This window comes from Salvelinus sp. IW2-2015, linkage group LG5, assembly GCF_002910315.2.
Source record: "Salvelinus sp. IW2-2015 linkage group LG5, ASM291031v2, whole genome shotgun sequence".
NCBI lineage: Eukaryota > Metazoa > Chordata > Actinopteri > Salmoniformes > Salmonidae > Salvelinus > Salvelinus sp. IW2-2015.
In genome coordinates this window covers 33,562,283-33,583,291 of record NC_036844.1, presented here as the reverse complement: position 1 = coordinate 33,583,291, position 21,009 = coordinate 33,562,283, and the positions used below count along the sequence as shown (strand labels likewise).

At 43.6% G+C, this 21,009-nt stretch overlaps 1 protein-coding gene across 1 annotated transcript in view; it reads right to left on the bottom strand.

Moving 5' to 3' along the window:
• Positions 1 to 19,467, bottom strand: part of camk2a (calcium/calmodulin-dependent protein kinase II alpha) — a gene marked incomplete at its 3' end in the record, with an annotated part of 97,843 nt that extends 78,376 nt beyond the window's left edge. The window contains 2 exon segments of the mRNA XM_070443499.1: positions 10,622 to 10,716; positions 19,273 to 19,467. Coding sequence (XP_070299600.1) covers positions 10,622 to 10,716; positions 19,273 to 19,334 — 157 coding nt within the window.
• Positions 19,468 to 21,009: the final 1,542 nt, after the last annotated feature.

The window sequence follows — 21,009 nt, the reverse complement described above, 5'->3', positions numbered from 1 at the left end:
TTTCGTTTTTTATGCGGTAATGACTTTACTTCGTAGCAAAAAAATTGGAAATTGGAAACGTGGTTTCCTGTAATAGATTTCCATTAAAATGGTTAAAAAGAGCTTTTTAATTGTAACGATCGTCTGTTGAAGAAGTGTGCGTGACCAGGCAGCGAGTGGTAAGTGTTCAGCTAACTCAACTCTCATCATAAATCTACTGAATCAACACTAGGAAGAGACATAAATCACAGTAAATAAAAGGTAAGAACACTGAACAAGCACGGATAACTCTGTCCTGTCGGAGTGCAGACAAAACAAGCAAAGCTATCCTCAGTATGGGCTGACAAGAACACACTCCTCAAAAAAACAGATGCTCCCGCAGCATTTAGTATGGAGGCTCTGACCACAACACCTTCTACAGACCCGTCCAGCAGCCATTCAGTATGGGAGGCGACAAACAACCTGTCTATGCACCAAGACACAGCAGGATCAGTAATGGAGGCTGTGGCACAACACACATCTCTACCGACCCCAGCCAGCGTCATTCAGTATGGAGCCTGACACTGGAACCACTCTCTACGCGACCCCAGCACATTAGTTGGAGGCCTGACAAACAACTTCTACGACCTAAGCAAGCCATTCAGTTGGAGTTGGACAACAGGGAAGCATGATAGGAAGAGTCCGCAGGTGCTGAGTGCCACCCTCCTACCTCGCCTGTCGCTCCTCCGCTACTACCCTCCTCTCCTTTTCTCTCCCTACTCCCCTCGCTACCTCCTCCTCCTTACCCTCTATAACTCTTCCTACTACTCCCCTCTCTAACTACCTCCATTCTACCCTCCTTCTCTTTCTCTTCCTCCCTCTCTCCCACCTTTCCCACTCTCTCCTCCATACTCCGATTCTGCCTCCTACCTCCCTCCTCCTTCCCTTCTCCTCACTCCCTCCTCCTCCTCTACCTCCCCTTTCCTTACTCTCCCTCCCTCCACCTTCCTCTCTCCTCCTCCCTTCTCTCACCTACCCTCCCTCCTCACTACTCTTCTCCTACCTCTACTCTCCTCTTCTCCTCTCCTACCCACCTCCCTCCTTTTCCCCACCTCCCTCTAACCCCCTCTTCACTTCCCCTTCCTCCTCCCTTCCCCCCTTCCTCATCCCTCCTCCTCCTTCCTCCTGTCTCCTTCCCCTCTCCCTACCCTCCCCTTCTCTCCTCATCTCTCCATCCCTTCCGCTCTCCTACCCCCCTTCTCCTCCTACCTAACCTCCTCCCTTTTCGACCCTCCTCCTCTACATCCCGCTTCCTCCTCCATCCCTCCCCTTCCTCCTCCCTACCCTCCCCTTCCTCCTCCCTACCTAGATATGTAGTGTAGTTCTCAATACAACGGTTGTGAAATGGTGATACTGCAATACGATACACAACAGCAATATGTATAGAAATTCACCAAATGGCATTGTAAATATCAAACAAGAATTGGCAGTATGTATATAATGTCCTGAAATGACATAGGGCTTATCTGGAAAAGGAGCAGTTTAGGCATAATTGAGTTAGAATGGTAATAGCTATAACTCCGGTAAATTGCCCTGGAAATTTCAAAGACCATTTAACATGTCAAATCAAATCAAAAACATTGTTATTTGTCACATGCGCCGAATACAACAGGTGTAGACCTTACCGTGAAATGCTTACTTACAAGCCCTTAACCAACAATGCAGTTAAAAAGTATGAAATTTAACAAATGGATAAAACTAAAATAGTAACAATAAAATAACAAAATAAAATAACATTAGCGAGGCTATATACAGGCTATATACAGGCTATATACAGGCTATATACAGGCTATATACAGGCTATACACAGGCTATACACAGGCTATATACAGGCTATATAGAGGCTATATACAGGCTATACACAGGCTATATAGAGGCTATATACAGGTTATATACAGGTTATATACAAGGAGTACCGGTACTGAGTCAGTGTACTGGGGTATGAGGTAGTTGGGGTGATTGAGGTAATATGTACATGTAGGTTTGGTTAGGTGATTGATTGATTGAAGTGCTATGTACATGTAGGTAGGGGGTGGGGGGAGTCCAGACAGCCATTTAATTAACTATTCAGCAGTCTTATGGCTTTGGGGTAGAAGCTGTTCAGGAGCCTTTTAGTCCCAGACTTGGCGCTCCGGTACAGCTTGCCATACGGTAGCAGAGAGAACAGACTGTGACTTGTGTGGCTGGAGTCTTTGACAATTTTTAGGGCCATCCTCTGACACCGCCTGGTATAGAGGTCCTGGATGGATGGGAGCTCGGGCCCCATTGATGTACTGGGCCGTACGCACTACCCTCTGTAGCGCCTTGCAGTCGGAAGCCGAGCAGTTGCCATAAGAAGTGGTGATACAACCAGTCAAGATGCTCTCAATGGTACAGCTGTGGAACTTTTTGAGGATCTGATGGCTAATGCCAAATCTTTTCAGCCTTCTGACGGGGAAGAGGCGTTGTCGTGCCCTCTTCACGACTGTGTTGGTGTGTTTGGATCTTGCTAGGCCCTTAGTGATGTGGACACAGAGGAACTTAAAGCTCTCGAGAGTCTCCACTACAGCCCCATCGATGTGAATGGGGCGTGCTCGGCCCTCCGTTTCCTGTAGTCCATGATCAGCTCCTTTGTCTTGCTGAAGTTGAGGAAGAGGTTGTTGTCCTGGCACCACACTGCCAGGTCTCTGAACTCCTCCCTATAGGCTGTCTCATCGTTGTCGGTGATCAAGCCTACCACCGTCGTGTTGTCAACAACATTAATGATGGTGGTGGAGTTGTGTGCTACTGTGCAGTCGTGGGTGAAGAAGGAGTACAGGAGGGGGCTAAGCACACACCCCTGAGGGGCCCCTGTGTTGTTGTCTACCATCACCACCTTGGGACAGCCCGTCAGAAAGTCCAGTATACAATTGCAGAGGGAGGTGTTTAATCCCAGGGTTCTTAGCTTAGTGATGAATTTGGAGAGCACTATGGTGTTGAACGCTGAGCTGTAGTCAAAGTATATTATTCGTATGTAGGTGTTCCTTTTGTCCAGGTGGGAAAGGGTCATATTACACTCTTTGAAAAAATGGTTCCAAAGGGGTTCTTCAGCTGGCCCCATAGGAAAACCCTTTTTGATTCCAGGTAGAATTATTTTGGGTTGCATGTAGAACCCCTCTGTGGGACAATTTCTACATGGAACCAAAAAGGGTTCTACGAACCAAAAGGGTTCTATCTGGAACCAAAAAGGGTTCTTCAAAGGGTTCTTCTAATGGGGACAGACGAAGAACCCTTTTAGGTTCAAGATAGCACCATTTTTTCTAAGAGTGCAGTACAGTACACCCATTTTAAGCCAATATGTTAGCGTTGATGTTGTTTTTCCCTGAGCCGTCAGTTGGCCCAGGAGCCTTTCCTTCAGCAGCTCCGCTGGCTGTTACATGGGCTGTATCACAACAGACTGAACAAAAGGCGGGAATTGTTACTTCATTAATATTAATGCATCCAAAAGTTTGAGTCATCACAGTCTTTCTCAGTAAAGTCTACCATGCAAAAAGTAATTATGTGAAGGTAATAATGTTTTTGTTTGGTTAGCTTTTGGAAACGTTAGATAGGGCATACAACTTTCCCTGACATCACACAAGGGTGGTCCTTTTAAAATTAACTAATTCTTCCCTCGCCCCTTGCCCTACAAGTGTCAACTCGTCATACGCCATGATACATCATTAGAAGTGTCCACTTAATTTGAGGGCTGTGGGGAGAGAGTGTGTCTTTTACGTGTTTGGAATGTAGCCAGAAACTGCTTCTCCAATAGAAATCACTGATCATGCTTGTAGGCAATGTCATGGCAAAGTTGGCTAGCTAAACTTCTGGGCAGAAAACCGTCAGCGGGTCTCACGGTCGTCTTGCACCGAAATACGCATTTAAAGGCCATCAAATCAAAAGCACTCATTGAAGTTGTTTTCAACGTAAAATTCAAACGTCAGTTTGTCACTTTCACGAGGTTGGAGTAATAACATGTTCAACTCCTTAAGACATTGGTCTAGGTTGCGTTTTTAGATTTCAAGAAAATTAAGAAATAAGGAAGAATTCATCACTTCTCAAACCCCAAACCCCAGCCTGGTCTGTTGGTGTGTTTCTCAAGTGTTCCCGCGATGTTGCTCCTCTGGGTTTAGAAACGGTATTATTACCTTCATAAAGTATATACATTCATTGACTTTAACAACTGTTACATTAGGCTGGATACACACATAGAGCATAGACCAAATGAGAGAGGAATGTAGACAACACAATAACTAGTGGGTTTGAAGAACTAGTCAAATTATTTTTGTCAGACAGCTCTGCAGCATACTCAGGCAGGCTGGCTAAATAGGATGACTAAAGCGATACAGTATTGGAGCACAGAGATAACATTATGGTTGTTTGACTGGCTGCTACTGGCTGAGTAGAGATGAGATGATTACTTTATGGAATGAAAAATAATAATGTCATAAAATAAAAACGAATTAATAAAATGTTTTATTATTTCATAGTAATTTCCTATTTTTCTATTGATGTCTACCCAATGTGGACCTCTGACAGAGGAAAGCTCAAAAATAATTTGTATGTCATTATTTCATAATGCATTTAATGTAAAAAAAATATCTAAACCGAAATCGAAAACGATAATTTTTCCATAATCAAACCAAAACCGAACCAACCTCCAAAATTGGTTAATAGACCAATAACAAAGAGAGTTCCAAACCTCTCTGCCAATAACAGCTAGTTTTCAGTTTTCCCCTCCCCACTCAGACCACTCCCAGACAGTCCTAGCAGAGTGTTTTGGGGAAAAATGTAGAGAGCTTTTTATGTCTCTATTTTGGTTTGGTCAGGGTGTGATTTGGGTGGGCATTCTATGTTAATTTTCTATGTTTTGTATTTCTTTGTTGTTTGGCCGGGTGTCGTTCTCAATCAGAGGCAGCTGTCTATCGTTGTCTCTGATTGAGAACCATACTTAGGTAGCTTTTTCCCACATGGTTTTTGTGGGTAGTTGTTTTGTGTCTGCACCAGACAGGACTGTTTCGCGTTGTTCTATTTTTGTTATTTTGTCTCAGTGTTCAGTTTTAATAAAGTAAGCATGAACACTTACCATGCTGCGCTTTGGTCCACACCTTCTTCAACAGACGATCGTTACAATAAAAAGCTCTTTTTAACCATTTTAATGGAAATCTATTACAGMAACCACGTTTCCATCCAGTTTTTTGCGAGTAAAGTCATACCGCATAAAAAGAAAATCATGACAGTTTTGATGGAAACAGGTAGTATCGATACAGTTTTATAAATGGCGACATAATTGGTTCATTCGACATGGTGGGATCTTTTTGTGTCAGTAAAATTAATTATGCAGGAAATGGTGGTGGAAACGCCTTTATGCACAAATATTGATATAATAACCATCATATTGAAGTAAATTGCGAGTCACTCGATGATATGGTGTGTGGTCCTCTCACTACGACTCAGGAAACCATGCAGTTTATTAGGCTACAGATTAAATAAGTTATGAGGAACTTCACAAGGTGGTGAAAGTGCAAGGTGATCTTGGTGCTCCTTTCCAATAAATATGGAGGGTCTTATTCTTGTGATCGATGCTTGAATACCATTTGACAAATAAAAATGTTCTCACTCTTACCCATAATAATCCCATCCTATAGACAAACCAACCTGCAATGTGAGCTGTTGGTGAGCTGTTGGCTAGAGCACGCGTGCCAAAACCAGAGTAGGCACAGTTCTTATTTAACGGAACAGATTTTGTGACAAAACTCTCTCTTGAGTTGAAAATGCGATGGAAACATTATGAACTTTAGATTTTATTAGGTAAATGAAATCTTAAGCGAAATAGTACATTTTGTGTGCACTACGTCATCACGCACTAACTTTTATCCGTAACAAGTCCAAGGGTAGGCAACAACACATCTGCCACTCTGATCCTCAACACGGGGACCCCCTCAGGGGTGTGTGCTTAGTCCCCTCCTGTACTCCCTGTTTACCCACGACTCCAGGACCATCATTAAGTTTGCTGACGACACAAAGGTGGTAGGCTTGATCACCGACAACGATGAGACAGCCTATAGGGAGGAGTTCAGAGACCTGGCAGTGTGGTGCTAGGACAACAACCTCTTCCTCAACGTGAGCAAGACAAAAGAGATTATCGTGGACTACAGGAAAAGGAGGGCCGAACACACCTCCATTAACAGCAACAGGGCTGTAGTGGAGTGGGTCAAGAGTTTCAAGTTCCTTGGTGTCCACATCACCAACGAACTATCATGGTCCAAACACACCAAGACAGTTGTGAAGAGGACATGACAACACCTTTTCCCCCTCAGGAGACTGAAAAGATTTGACATGGGTCCCCAGATCCTCAAAAAGTTCTAAGGGAGGAGGAGAGGAAATATTTGATGCTCTGCTTATCTTTTGTCTCTTTCTCTGGTGCACTACTCTGTGATACAGCTCTGTGATACAGCTCTGTGATACAGCTCCGTGATACAGCTCCGTGATACAGCTCRGTGATACAGCTCCGTGATACAGCTCCGTGATACAGCTCCGTGATACAGCTCTGTGATACAGCTCCGTGATACAGCTCTGTGATACAGCTCCGTGATACAGCTCCGTGATACATGTTGTTAGTTAGATCAGGAGTCACATTCCCTGCACTCCACCGCCTACACACTCTGTAACGTGTTGGTAAAAGTTATATTATTGACCCAGATCACAAATGTATTTGACCCAACACTGCCTTTGAATTGATTAGGCAGCTGTTGTGGAAAATTGCAAGATTATGTTATAATGCTTGTAAGATTATGTTATAATGCTTGTATTACATTATAATAGTTGTTACATTCGACAGAATAGAGTATTGTGTGTGTGTTCCACTGAGGATGGGCTTCTATGAGATAACACGGACAGAGGAGATTTACAATGTCTTTGGGTGATAAAACCTAAAGAGCATTCCAGATAACTTAAGCTAATGGTTTTGTTCTATGCCGTACCAGGGAGAGACGGTTCCCTTTTGGAGTGAGGGGGCCAGACACTGGTCTTTACAATGAAAACTGTTGACACAGCAGTAACTGTCTGCTATGGTTTATAGATATCTTTCTCAAGTAAAAGTCTTTCTTTGTGAACTGTTCCTAAGATCTGTGATTCGTCATGTAAGTTGAGAGGGGTGTATCTTGGCTATAAAAGATCTTTGTACTTTTCTGTTGGTACTTCTCAACGGTTCATTAGAAATAGTGAATTGTTGAAAGTCAAATGCTATTGCAAAGCTTATTATTATTAAAGATGTAGTTTAAGTATAACTCTGACTGGTGTGTAGTTTGTAACTCTCCTCATTTGTAAAGCAGAAATATGCCACCACACAGCCTAGCAGCTAAGGCCCACTGTATGGAGCTTGATAATATACAGTAGGTCTATCACTGCATGGATTTCCCTCAGTAATGCTAATGCTAATGATGTAACTAGGATTAGAAACCCTAATCCTGGCACTCCAAGTCAAAAGACTATAGGTGGCAGTTAGATTAGGTACAGTGCATTTGGAAAGTATTCAGACCCCTGACTTTTCCACATTCCACATAAATAGTTTTTTTCCCTCATCAATCTACACACAATACCCCATAATGACAAAGCAAAAACAATTTTTTAGAAATGTTTGCTAATTTATACTAAATAAAAACTGAAATATCACATTTACTCAGTACTTTGTTAAAGCATCTTTTGCAGCAATTACAGTCTTGAGTCTTCTTGGGTATGACGCTACAAGCTTGGCACACCTGTATTTGGGGAGTTCCTCTCATTCCTCTCCGCAGATCCTCTTAAGCTCTGTCATGTTGGATGGGGAGCGTCACTGCACCGCTATTTCAAGGTCTCTCCAGAGATGTTCGATCTGGTTCAAGTCCGGGCACTGGCTGGGCCACACAAGGATATTCAGAGACTTGTCCCGAAACCACTCCTGTGTTGTCTTGGCTGTGTGCTTAGGGTCGTTGTCCTGTTGGAAGGTGAACCTTCGCCCCAGTCTGAGGTCCTGACCGCTCTGGAGGAGGTTTTCATCAAGGATCTCTCTGTACTTGGCTCCGTTCATCTTTCCCTCGATCCTGACTAGTGTCCCAGTCCCTGCCACTGAAAAACATCCCAACAGCATGATGCTGCCACCACCATGCTTCACTGTAGGGATGGTGCCAGATTTCCTCCAGACTTGACGCTTGGCATTCAGGCCAAATAGTTCAATATTGGTTTCATCAGTCCAGAGAATCTTGTTTCACACGGTCTGAGAGTCTTTAGGTGTATTTTGGCAAACTCCAAGCAGACTGTCACGTGCCTTTTACTTGAATTTTATGTTTTTGCACCTAAAATGATTAATGCATCATTCATTTCATGGTCAAAATGAAAATGCAAGCTAAGTGTTGACCAAGGCTTCCACTCTTTCACAGTCTAATTTACTGAGGAGTAGCTTCTGCCTGGCCACTCTACCATAAAGGTTTGATTGGTGGAGTGCTGCAGAGAGAAAACTCTAGAGCTCTGTCAGAGTGACCATCGGGTTCTTGGTCACCTCCCTGACCAAGGCCCTTCTCCACCGATTGCTTAGTTTGGCCTGGCGGCCAGCTCTAGTAAGAGTCTTGGTGGTTCCACACTTCTTCCATTTAAGAATTATGGAGGCAACTGTGTTCCTGGGGACCTTCAATGCTGCAGACATTTTTTGGTAAATTACCCAGATCTGTGCCTCGACACAATCCTGTCTCGGAGCTCTACGGACAATTCCTACGAGCGCATGGCTTGGTTTTTGCTCTGACATGCACTGTCAACTGTGGGATCTTATATAGACAGGTGTGTGTCTTTCCAAATCATGTCCAATCAATTTAATTTACCACAGGTGGACTCCAATCAAGTTTTAGAAACATCTCAAGGATGATCAATGGAAACTGGATGCAACTGAGCTCAATTTTGAGTCTCATAGCAAAGTGTATGAATACTTATGTAAATAAGGTATTTATATTTATTACTTGTAATACACATGCAAACATTTCTAAAAACTTGTTTTCGCTTTGTCATTATGGGGTAATAAAAAATTAAAACAATTTAGAATAAGGCTGTAATGTAACAAAATGTGGAAAATGTCAAGGGGTCTGAATACTTTCCGAAGGCACTGTACATTTGTAATTTGCGTAAAATATAGTTCCTGTCCTTCCTCCGTCTTAGATAGTCTCTCTGTAGCAGAGACATCATCATGTTACTAGACACTCTTATCGAGAGCAATTTACAGGAGTAATTAGGGTTAAGTGCCTTGCTCAATGGCACATCAACAGACTTTTTACCTAGTAGGCTCAGGGATTCAAACCAGTGACCTTTTGGTTGCTGGTCCAACACTCTTAACCACTAGGCTACTTCCGCTCACGTCAACGTGTTTCTGCTGCTGCCCCTGAAGGCCAATTCAGCTCAGCCAGCATGACGCAGAATGAATGCAATGATGTCAGACAGACAGACATCACACAGACAGACAGACATCACACATCACACAGACAGACATCACACAGACAGACAGACATCACACATCACACAGACAGACATCAGACAGACGTCAACTGCTTAACAGCAATTCAGTGTATCTCAAGGAGACATGATATGTCTTGATTGAGCTAGGATGGATTCCTTTGACTTGAATGAATGTGTGCGTGTGTGCAATGCATGTGTTTGTTTTTTTAAGTGTCACAAGATATAGAGAGATTTTTATACTGTTTTATATCATAAGATACAGTACATACGTACGTTGATGAACAGTATATCACATGAACATTGTGTAGGAGGTGTGAGTTGCTACTGTACTTTTAGGGCATTCTGCTTCCTCCCACACTCCAGACAGTAGGTCTTTAATCTCTCAACAGAACCAGAAAATCAGATTTTCAAAAAGTGAAAAGAGAGGAAACCTTTTGGCTGGTGTGTGGTCCCTCAAAATGCCTTGGTATGTCAGCCTTTCATTAAACATTAAGGAGCCTCAGCTCCACTGACTATTATTCAATCAGACTCACTGCTACTACAAGACGTCTTGTTTGTCTCATTTCAATGGACCAGTAACGGCTCTTGCAGTTTGATGTCTCTGGAGAAGTATTTTACTCCAAACCTGCTGTCATGCAAAGGATCTAATCAAAAACCTTGGTTTACATCCCCTTATATAATGTTAAGATTATAATTCAATTAGCAGATCATCATAAGTCTTTATGACAAGAGGGGGGAACTGAAAAATGAATGTGCCAATCAAACTGTGACCAACAACAGTCAGATATCCAGTCAGTTCAAACCTTCATTTCAAAACTGTGAGCCAGCAGCATTTTACAGGTCGGTCAGTACCATCAAAGGGTACTGGCAACACTGAGGAAGAAATATCACTGCTCTACTTAAAGAAACATTTGGAGGAGTACCGAGGGATTCACAAAAGACAACACAATAACAATCTTTKTGAACAGAAACCCTACTGTCTGCACCAAATAAATAGAATCGACCCATTATGTCATAATTGACTTGAATGGGGAGGCTTGTTCTATGGATTCTACCTCTACTGTCTCCACCATATGGACTGTTAAAACATATTTAAAGCGGGGTGTTGGGGGATAGGCGAGTCACTTACCCCTGGCAGATAGCTTCTTGGTGTTGATGATCTTAGCAGCATACTCTTGGCCTGAGAGGACCTTCAGGCACCGCCGCACCACTGAAAAAGCTCCCCTGGGAAGCGCAGGAGACAAAAATGCATATTGAACTGCATAGTTATAGTAAATATTCATTTTGATTTCCAATAAGAATTGAATGTAATGTTTTTGCACTAAAATGGTTAATGCATCATTCATTTCATGGTCAAAATGAAACTGCAAGCTAAGTGTTGACCAAGTGTTGACAGTCTATTTTGAAAAATAAATAGCTTAAATCCATTCCCTAACAATAGCACAGTGAGCATCTTTTAGGAAAATGTGTAAAATACTGTGATTGATATCTGATCTGGTGTTTTGCAATTATGCATGAAACACTTCTGAGTAGTACAGTAAAACATATTTAAAGAACAGCTCCTGATCCCTGATAGATTGGTCACGAGTCTCTTGTGAACAGATGCACGTCACATAAAAGGCAGTAGCGTCTGTCGACAGACTGTGGGAAGCCTTGACTAACGAGGAGTTCAGGTACGCAGATTTTTTCCATCGCTGGACAGGTGCTTGCATCTTTAGAAGGTGATTTTTGGCCCATAGACTCGCCTGAAACTGGCTGAGAGATTACGTTCAGAGGGGTGAAGACTTCACTAGTCTGGTTAGTATAGATGGTGATAGTCTAGATAGAAAATATTATTTTCTAACCCGTCTCCCCCCCAGAGTTTAATCAAGCATCTGATGCAATTACGCAATATTTTTGTTCTTGGTTTTCCGAGATTAGTTTACTCGGCTTTGTGATTGAGAACATTGCCATGCAGGCATACGCATCACTGACGATCTGAAATGGTCCGCCCACACAGACAGTTTGGTGAAGAAGGCGCAACAGCGCCGCTTCAACCTCAGGAGGCTGAAGATATTCGGCTTGGCCCCTAAGACCCTCACAAACTTTTACAGATGCACAATTGAGAGCATTCTGTCGGGCTGTATCACCACCTGGTACGTCAGCTGCACCGGGAGCAATCGCAGGGCTCTCCAGAGGGTGGTGCGGGTATACCCAACGCATCACCAGGGGCAAACTGCCTGCCGTCCAGGACACCTACAGCACCCGATGTCACAGGAAGTGCAAAAAGATCATCAAGGACAACAACCAATCGAGCCACGGCCTGTTCACTGGTCACTTTAATAATGGAACACTAAATCAAATCAAATCAAATTTTATTAGTACATGCGCCGAATACAACAGGTAATGCTTACTTACGAGCCCCTAACCGACAATGCAGTTAAAAATATATATGGATAAGAATAAGAAATAAAAAATAACAAGAAAYAGCAGCAGTAAAATAACAATAGCGAGACTATATAAAGGGGGGTACCGGTACAGAGTCAATCTGCGGGGGCACCGGTTAGCTGAGGTAATATGTATATGTGGGTAGAGTTATTAAAGTGACTATGCATAGATGATAACAACAGAGAGTAGCAGCAGTGTAAAAGAGGGGGGGGGGCAATACAAATAGTCTGGGTAGCCATTTGATTAGGTGTTCAAGAGTCTTATGGCTTGGGCGTAGAAGCTGTTTAGAAGCCTCTTGGACCTAGACATGGCGCTCCGGTACTGCTTGCCGTGCGGTAGCAGAGAGAACAGTCTATGACTAGGGTGGCTGGAGTCTTTGACAATTTTTAGGGCCTTCCTCTGACACCGCATGGTATAGAGGTCCTGAATGGCATGGAGCTTGGCCCCAGTGATGTACTGGGCCGTTCGCATTACCCTTTGTAGTGCTTTGCAGTCGGAGGCCGAGCAGTTGCCATACCAGGCAGTGATGCAACCAGACAGGATGCTCTCGATGGTGCAGCTGTAGAACCTTTTGAGGATCTGGGGACCCATGCCAAATCTTTTCAGTTTCCTGAGGGGAAATAGGCTTTGTCGTGCCCTCTTCACGACTGTCTTGATGTGTTTGGTCCATGTTAGTTCGTCGGTGATGTGGAAACCAAGGAACTTGACGCTCTCAACCTGCTCCACTGCAGCCCTGTTGATGAGAATGGAGACGTGCTCAGTCCTCTTTTTCCTGTAGTCCACAATCATCTCCTTTGTCTTGATCACATTGAGGGAGAGGTTGTTGTCCTGGCACCACATGGCCAGGTCTCTGACCTCCTCCCTATAGGCTGTCTCGTCGTTGTCTGTGATCAGGCCTACCACTGTTGTGTCATCGGCAAATTTAATGATGGTGTTGGAGTCGTGCCTGTCCGTGCAGTCATGAGTGAACGGGGAGTACAGGAGAGGACTGAGCACGCACCCATTAGGGGCCCCTGTGTTGAGGATCAGCGTGGCGAATGTGTTGTTACCTACCCTTACCTCAAAGATCCAGTTGCAGACGGAGGTGTTTAGTCCCAGGGTCCTTAGCTTATTGATGAGCTTTGAGGGCACGATGGTGTTGAACCCTGAGCTGTAGTCAATGAATAGCATTCTCACATAGGTGTTCCTTTTGTCCAGGGCAGTGTGGAGTACAATAGAGATTGCATCATCTGTGGATCTGTTGGGGCGGTATGCAAATTGGAGTCAGTCTAGGGTTTCTGGGATAATGGTGTTGATGTGAGCCATAACCAGGCTTTCAAAGCACTTCATGGCTACAGACGTAAGTGCTACGGGTCGGWAGTTATTTAGGCAGGTTACCTTAGTGTTSTTGGGCACAGGCWCTATGTTGGTATTACCGACTCGGACAGGGAGAGGATGAAAAAATCAGTGAAGACACTGGCCAGTTGGTCAGCGCATGCTCGCAGTATATGTCCTGGTAATCCGTCTTGCCCCATTGCCTTGTGATTGTTGACCTGTTTAAAGGCTGCGGAGAGCAAGATCACACAGTCTTCCGGAACAGCTGGTGCTCTCATGCATGTTTCAGTGCCATTTGCCTCGAAGCAAGCATAGAAGTAGTTTAGCTCGTCTGGTAGGCTCGTGTCACTGGGCAGCTCTCGGCTGTGCTTCCCTTTGTAGTTTGTAATGGTTTGCAAGCCCTGCCAAATCCGACGAGCGTCAGAGCCGGTGTAGTACGATTCGATCTTAGTCCTGTATTGACACTTTGCCTGTTTGATGGTTCGTCGGAGGGCATAGCGGGATTTCTTATAAGCTGCCGGGTTAGAGTCCCGCTCCTTGAAAGCGGCAGCTCTAGCCTTTAGCTCAGTGCGGATGTTGCCTGTAATCCATGGCTTCTGGTTGGGGTATGTACGCACGGTCACTGTGGGGACGACGTCATTGATGCACTTATGATGAAGCAGATGACTGATGTGGTGTACTCTTCAATGCCATCGGAGGAATCCCGGAACATATTCCAGTCTGTGCTAGCAACACAGTCCTGTAGCTTAGCATCTGCTTCATCTGACCACTTTTTTATGGATCTCGTCACTGGTGCTTCCTGCTTAAATTTTTGCTTGTAAGCAAGAATCAGGAGGATAGAATTATGGTCAGATTTGCCAAATGGAGGGCAAGAGAGAGCTTTGTTTGCATCTCTGTGTGTGGAGTAAAGGTGGTCCAGAGTTTAATTTTCCCTCTGGTTGCACATTTAACATGCTGAAAGAAATTTGGTCAAACGGATTTAAGTTTCCCTGCATTAAAGTCCCGTGCTTCTAGGAGCGCCGCCTCTGGGAGAGCGTTTCTTGTTTGCTTATGGCGGAATACAGATCATTCAATGCTGTCTTAGTGCCAGCCTCCGACTGTGGTGGTATGTAAACAGCTACAAAAAATACAGATGAAAACTATTTAGGTAGATAGTGTGGTCTACAGCTTTAATAATGTTTACATATGGCTTTACTCATCTCATATATACTGTATTCTATTCTACTGTATTTTAGTCACTGCCACTCCGACATTGCTCGTCCTAATATTGATATATTTCTTAATTCCATTTTTTTTGTTTTAGATTTGTGTGTATTTGTCACGCCCTGACCTTAGAGAGCCTTTTTATGTCTCTATTTGGTTTGGTCAGGGTGTGATTTGGGGTGGGCATTCTATGTTTTGTTTTCTATGATTTTCTATTTCTATGTTTTGGCCGGGTATGGTTCTCAATCAGGGACAGCTGTCTATCGTTGTCTCTGATTGGGAACCATACTTAGGTAGCCCTTTTCCCTCCTTTCATTGTGGGAAGTTGACTTTTGTTAGTGGCACTTAGCCCTGTGAGCTTCACGGTTGTTTCTTTCGTTTGTTGTTTTGTTGCCGTCATTTTTCTAAATAAAAGGATTATGTACGCTGACCACGCTGCACCTTGGTCCACTTCTTTTGACGGCCGTGACAGTATTGTTGTGAATTGTTAGATACTACTGCACTGTTGGAGCTTGGAACACAAGCATTTTGCTACACCCGCAATAACAACTGCTAAATATGTGTATGTGACCAATGCAATTTGATTCGATTCGATGCCTGAGCACCACATTTCAAACTCAACACAGAGACATGAGGTCAGTGCTAGCCCAAGCTTCTGTTCCAAACCAAACCTGCCGCCTCTTTCATTCAACAGTTGAGTTACTGCGTTAGGAATTACTTGTGAGTCTCGAAATGACACATGAACTTGATTGTGTGCTTCTTAATGGATTCAGATCGGGCTTCTCCCTGGTCACTGTAACATCATGCATCATGTTTCTCCTCAGTGCTACTGTCAGTACTCATCAGTGAAAAAAGACAAGGCCGTAGTTGAAAAGATCCTCATCATCTGTCAGTGCCTTAATAATTATTGTCACTGTCTTAACAGATCTCTGTTCTGATCCTAAATGTCAGCTCTGGTCATTCATCAGACATGTTGTGAGCTCAGTACAACCATCAACTGTAGGAGAAAAACATTAAAAATATATATGTCATTATGAAATGTGTCCATGTCAAACTATTGGATTGCCACCCCCAAATTAAATTATGTAAGCGGTTTTGGATGCTTGACTGTCATTGTGTTGTGTCGTTTGTGAGAGAGAGAGAGAGAGAGAGAAGAGGCGAGAGCGAAGAAAAGAGAGAGAGAGAGAGAGAGGAGACGAGAGAGCAGAGAGGAAGAGAGAAGACAAGGAGAGAGAGAGAAGGAAGAGAGAATGAGAGTAGAGAGAGAGAGAGAGAGAGAGAGAAGAGAGAGAGAGACGAGAGAGAGAGAGAGAGAGAGAAGAGAGAGAGAGAGAAGAGAGGAAGAGAGAGAGAGAGAGAGGAGAGAGAGAGGAGAGAGAGAGAGAGAAGAGAGAGAGAGAGAGAGAGAGAGAGAGAGAGAGGAGAGAGAGAGAAGAGAGAGAGAAGAGAAGAGAGAGACAGAGAGAGAGAGAGAGAGAGAGAGAGAGAGAGAGAGAGAGAGAGAGAGAGAGAGACGAGAGAGAGAGAGAGAAGAGAGACGAGAGAGAGAGAGAGAGAGAGAGAGAGAGAGAGAGAGAGAGAGAGAGAGAGAGAGAGAGAGAGAGAGAGAGAGAGAGAGAGAGAGAGAGAGAGAGAGAGAGAGAGCAGAGACGAGAGAAGAGAGAGAGAGAGAGAGAGAAAGAAAAGCTGGTGAGTGGGGGCCAGTGGGATCTGGAGACCCCTTACTCTACGATGTGTCACAACTCTCAAATGGTTGAGCATTCTGTGTCCTCAGCATTACATACTGCATACAGCCAGGTTCCTCAGCATACATACTATACAGCCGGTTCCTCAGCATACATACTATACAGCCAGGTTCCCTCGAGCAAATACTATACAGCCAGGTTCCTCAGCATACATCACTATACCAGCCAAGTTCTCTCAGCATACATTACCTATACAGCCAGGATCCTCTGGCATACATACTATACAGCCAGGTTCCTCCAGCATATATACTATACATCCAGGTTCATCTGCCATAAATACTAAAATCCAGGGTTATCTGCATAAATACTATACGCCAGGTCCCAGCATACACGTACATATGCATAACATCCAGGTTCCTCAGCCTACTACTATACAGCAGGTTCCTCTGCATACATACTGCAGACAGCCAGTTCCTCAGCATACATACTATACAGCCAGGTTTCTCTGCATACACTACATACTGCATATAGCCAGGTTCCTCTGCATACATACTATACAGCCAGGTTCATCTGCATACATACTATACAGCCAGGTTCCTCTGCATACACTACATACTTGCATATAGCCAGGCGTTCCTCTGCATACATACTATAACAGCCAGGTTCATCTGCATACCATACTATACAGCCAGGTTCCTCAGCATTACACTACATACACATACATCCAGTTCCTGCAGCATACATACTATACATCCAGGTTCATCTGCATAAATACTAAAGACCAGGTTCATCTGCATAAATACTATACAGCCACGGTTCCTCAGCATACACTACATATGCATACATCCCAGGTTCCTCAGCCTACATACTATACAGGCAGGTTCCTCTGCATACATACTGCAGACAGCCAGGTTCCTCAGCATACATACTATACAGCCAGGTTTCTGCTGCATACACTACATACTGCATATAGCCAGGTTCCTCTGCATACAACTATACAGCCAGGTTCATCTGCATACATTACTATACAGCCAGGTTCCTCTGCATACACTACATACTGCATATAGCAGGTTCCTCCTGCATACATCATTACAGCCAGGTTCATCTGCATACATACTATACAGCCAGGTTCCTCAGCATACATACTATACAGCCAGGTTCCTCAGCATACACTACATACACATACATACCAGGTTCCTCTGCATACATACTGCAAACAGCCAGGTTCCTCAGCATACATACTATACATCAGTTCCTCAGCATAACATACTATACAGCCAGTTCTCCGCATACATACTATACAGCCAGGTTCCCAAAACAAACATTACTGCATACAGCCAGGTTCCTTCTGCATACATACTATACAGCCAGGTTCCTCAGCTACAATATTACTACAGCCAGGTTCCTTAGCATACATACTGCAGACAGCCAGGTCTCCTCTGCCCGTACAGACTATACAAGCCAGGTTCCTCTGCATACATACTACAGCCAGTTCCTCAGCATACATACAATACATCCCAGGTTCCTCTGCATAACATACTATACAGCCAGGTTTCTCTGCATTACACTACCATACTGCATACAGCCAGGTTCCTCTGCAATACATACTAACCAGCCAGGTTCCTCAGCATACCCACTACCCCATACTCTTACAGCCAGGTTCCTCTGCATACATACTATACAGCCAGGTTCCTCAGCATACATATTATACAGCCAGGTTCCTTAGCATACATACTATACAGCCAGGTTCCTCAGCATACATATTATACAGCCAGGTTCCTTAGCATACATACTGCATACAACCAGATACAGCATAATGCTATAAACAAGGGGGTTCGATGTAGCACCATCAAGTATTTCATGTAGCACCATCAAGTATTTAATGTAGCACCATCAAGTATTTCATGTAGCACCATCAAGTATTTCCTGTAGCACCATCAAGTATTTCAATCCAACATACTTTAAAATGTTAAACTCCTAGACCCCTGAGGACTTTTTCAAATTGTGAACTAACAATAAACAGGTCCTTTGTAGCTCAGTTTGTAGAGCGTTGTGCTTGTAATGCCAGTGTAGCGGGTTCCATTCCCAAGACCACCCATATGTAAAATGTATCCACGCATAACATAAAATGTATGCACGCATAAAAGTGTCTGCTAAATTGCATATTATATATTAACAGAATGTATATATAATAAGCTAATTCAATATGTCCTCTTTTCCATTTATGTAGATTGGTAGAGAACCATTCAATATTATTTTACCTGGTGTGAAATCTTTGATAACTGTCAGACAATCAAAATAATTGAGCTGTCAAGTTAGCAGAAGATATTGGAAAAGAAGGATAGTGTGTGTTTTGTGTGGGAAGGCATGTGTGTGTTTTGTGTGTGTTTTGTGTATGTGTGTGTATGTGTGTTACCACCTAGAGGATGAATGTGAACCACCGAGCACCGATATCCAATATTAAAGTCGAGTCTTCTCGCTTTCTTCCACCAGGCTGAATCTCTGTCTCGACCTAGGGTCCTATATGACATTGAGAGACATCCTCCAGCTTCCTGTGTGAAGAGGTGGCCACTTACGGCAGATCCGTTATGTCTTCTAAGTGATGATACTACTCTCTCAAAATGCACTCCATTTAGGAAAATGTTATGTGACTCAAGACTCCTGAAATAATTATCAGATGAGAAATGTCAGAAATAAGTTGGCACTCCCACCAGTTCATTCCCACCTGATCCCACCAGTTCATTCCCACCTGATCCCACCAGTTCATTCCCACCTGATCCCACCAGTTCATTCCCACCTGATCCCACCAGTTCATTACCACCTGATCCCACCAGTTCATTCCCACCTGATCCCACCAGTTCATTCCCACCTGATCATTCTCTTTACTCTTCCCTTCTCTCATCGAAGTTATATTTCCTCAGCTAAAAGACCTTTCCGGTCTCCTACCATAAAGGGATTTCTTTAGAAGAGTAATGTTAGTCAGTTCTGACACCAAATATTTAATCAATACTCCATCACTTGCTGTGAACAAATGCCTCTGACTCAAACTGTACAAAGAGGTAATCTTTCATTGTTACACAGGCCCCAAATGCAATGCCAAATACCACCTTTGTATGAGTAAAAAAAATGAAAAATGTCTTGTGGAACTTACTTGCCCAGTTCCTCAAACATCTGGAATTCCTCAGTGAAGCGGGTGCAGATGGTGGTGGTCATGATCTGAGGTGGAGGGTTTCAGGTGGACCTTTAGTCGAGTGCTTTTTGGAGCGGAAGCGATTGGAAGCAATAGATAGAGGATGGTTGGAAGCCTTGATGAGAGCCGAGCTTCTCTATCACTATCCTGATCTACGGAGAGGAAGTGAAGGGGGGCAATGCTGGCTGTCAGTTTTACTCCAACATTTCGCCCGCCCGCTTCGCCTGGTTCCTCCAATCGCAGCTCTGCCTGCACTCCTGAATACACAGCCCCATTGCCATGGCAACTGCATCCCCCTCCTCTCCAAGCGCACACTTGACAGACAGACAGACAGACAGACAGACAGACAGACAGACAGACAGACAGACAGACAGACAGACAGACAGACAGACAGACAGACAGACAGACAGACAGACCGACACGACGACAGACAGAGACAGACAGACGGACCGACAGATCAGACAGCCGGGCTTGACCAGTAAGACGACAGACAGAAAAAACAGAGGCAGACAGACAGACGACAGAACGACTGGACAGACGACACGACCGAGACAGGACGACAGACAGACAGAACAGACGACGCAGCAGACAGGACAGAAGCAGACGCGACAGGACAGACAGACAGACAGACAGACAGACAGACAGACAGACAGACAGACAGACAGACAGACAGACAGACAGACAGACAGACAGACAGACAGACAGGAGAGGAGGCAGCTTAACACGGTGGCGTTCAAACAGTGCACACATATGGACAAGCACATACATGAGCACAAACACGTAAACATATGTGCATACACACATATACTTAGCAAAGTGTAAGATTACATATACATCCACTTCAATCCACTAATATAACTAATCAAGCAACCAAGCAAGCCCCAAAGACATTAAGGTATCAGTCATTTAACTTTTGATTAAGGAATCATTAATATCTCTAATTTCTTCAGTCGGAAAATATTTCTCTGATGTACTATTATGTTATTATTATGAAAATAACCAACTGTAAGCCCTCACAATGAAGGTTAAGTCAGAATCCACACTCACCCACCTACTCATGTTATCATCACAGTCAGCTCTGCTTCATGGAGGAATCATCTACACTTTATAGCCCAACCTGGTCTCAGAGATTTTTGTATTATTCTGTACATAAATCCAAGACACTCCATTTAGTATGATATGCTATGTTTCGTATGGTATGCATTAACTTGTGGATGTCCAACATGTTCCCGAATTTGAAAAATTTACAATATGCTACGAATTTGAAAAACGTATGATATGTTACGAATTCTAGCTAGGTGCTAATGTTAGCTATCTGGATAACGTTAGCTAGGCTAGGGGTTAGGGGTTAAGGTTAAGTTTAGGAGTTAAGTTAAAGGGTTAGGGGAAGGGTTAGCTAAAAGGGTTAGGGTTAGGGGAATGGTTAGCTAACATGCTAAGTAATTGAAAAGTAACTCAAAAGTAGTAAGTATTTGAAAAGTAATTATCCTTCTATCTTATATAACCATACCAAACGTATTATATCATACTAATTTGAGAGTCCCGTATTTACATGTACCATGTTACGTCTAGTCTATGAGACCAGGCTGTATAGCCTGCAGGTTAATGCACTACATGCCATGGTCAATSACCAGATACTAGTCTAGTGGAAACCATGTCACATATAGCCTAAATTGAATATATCCTAATTATTCATGA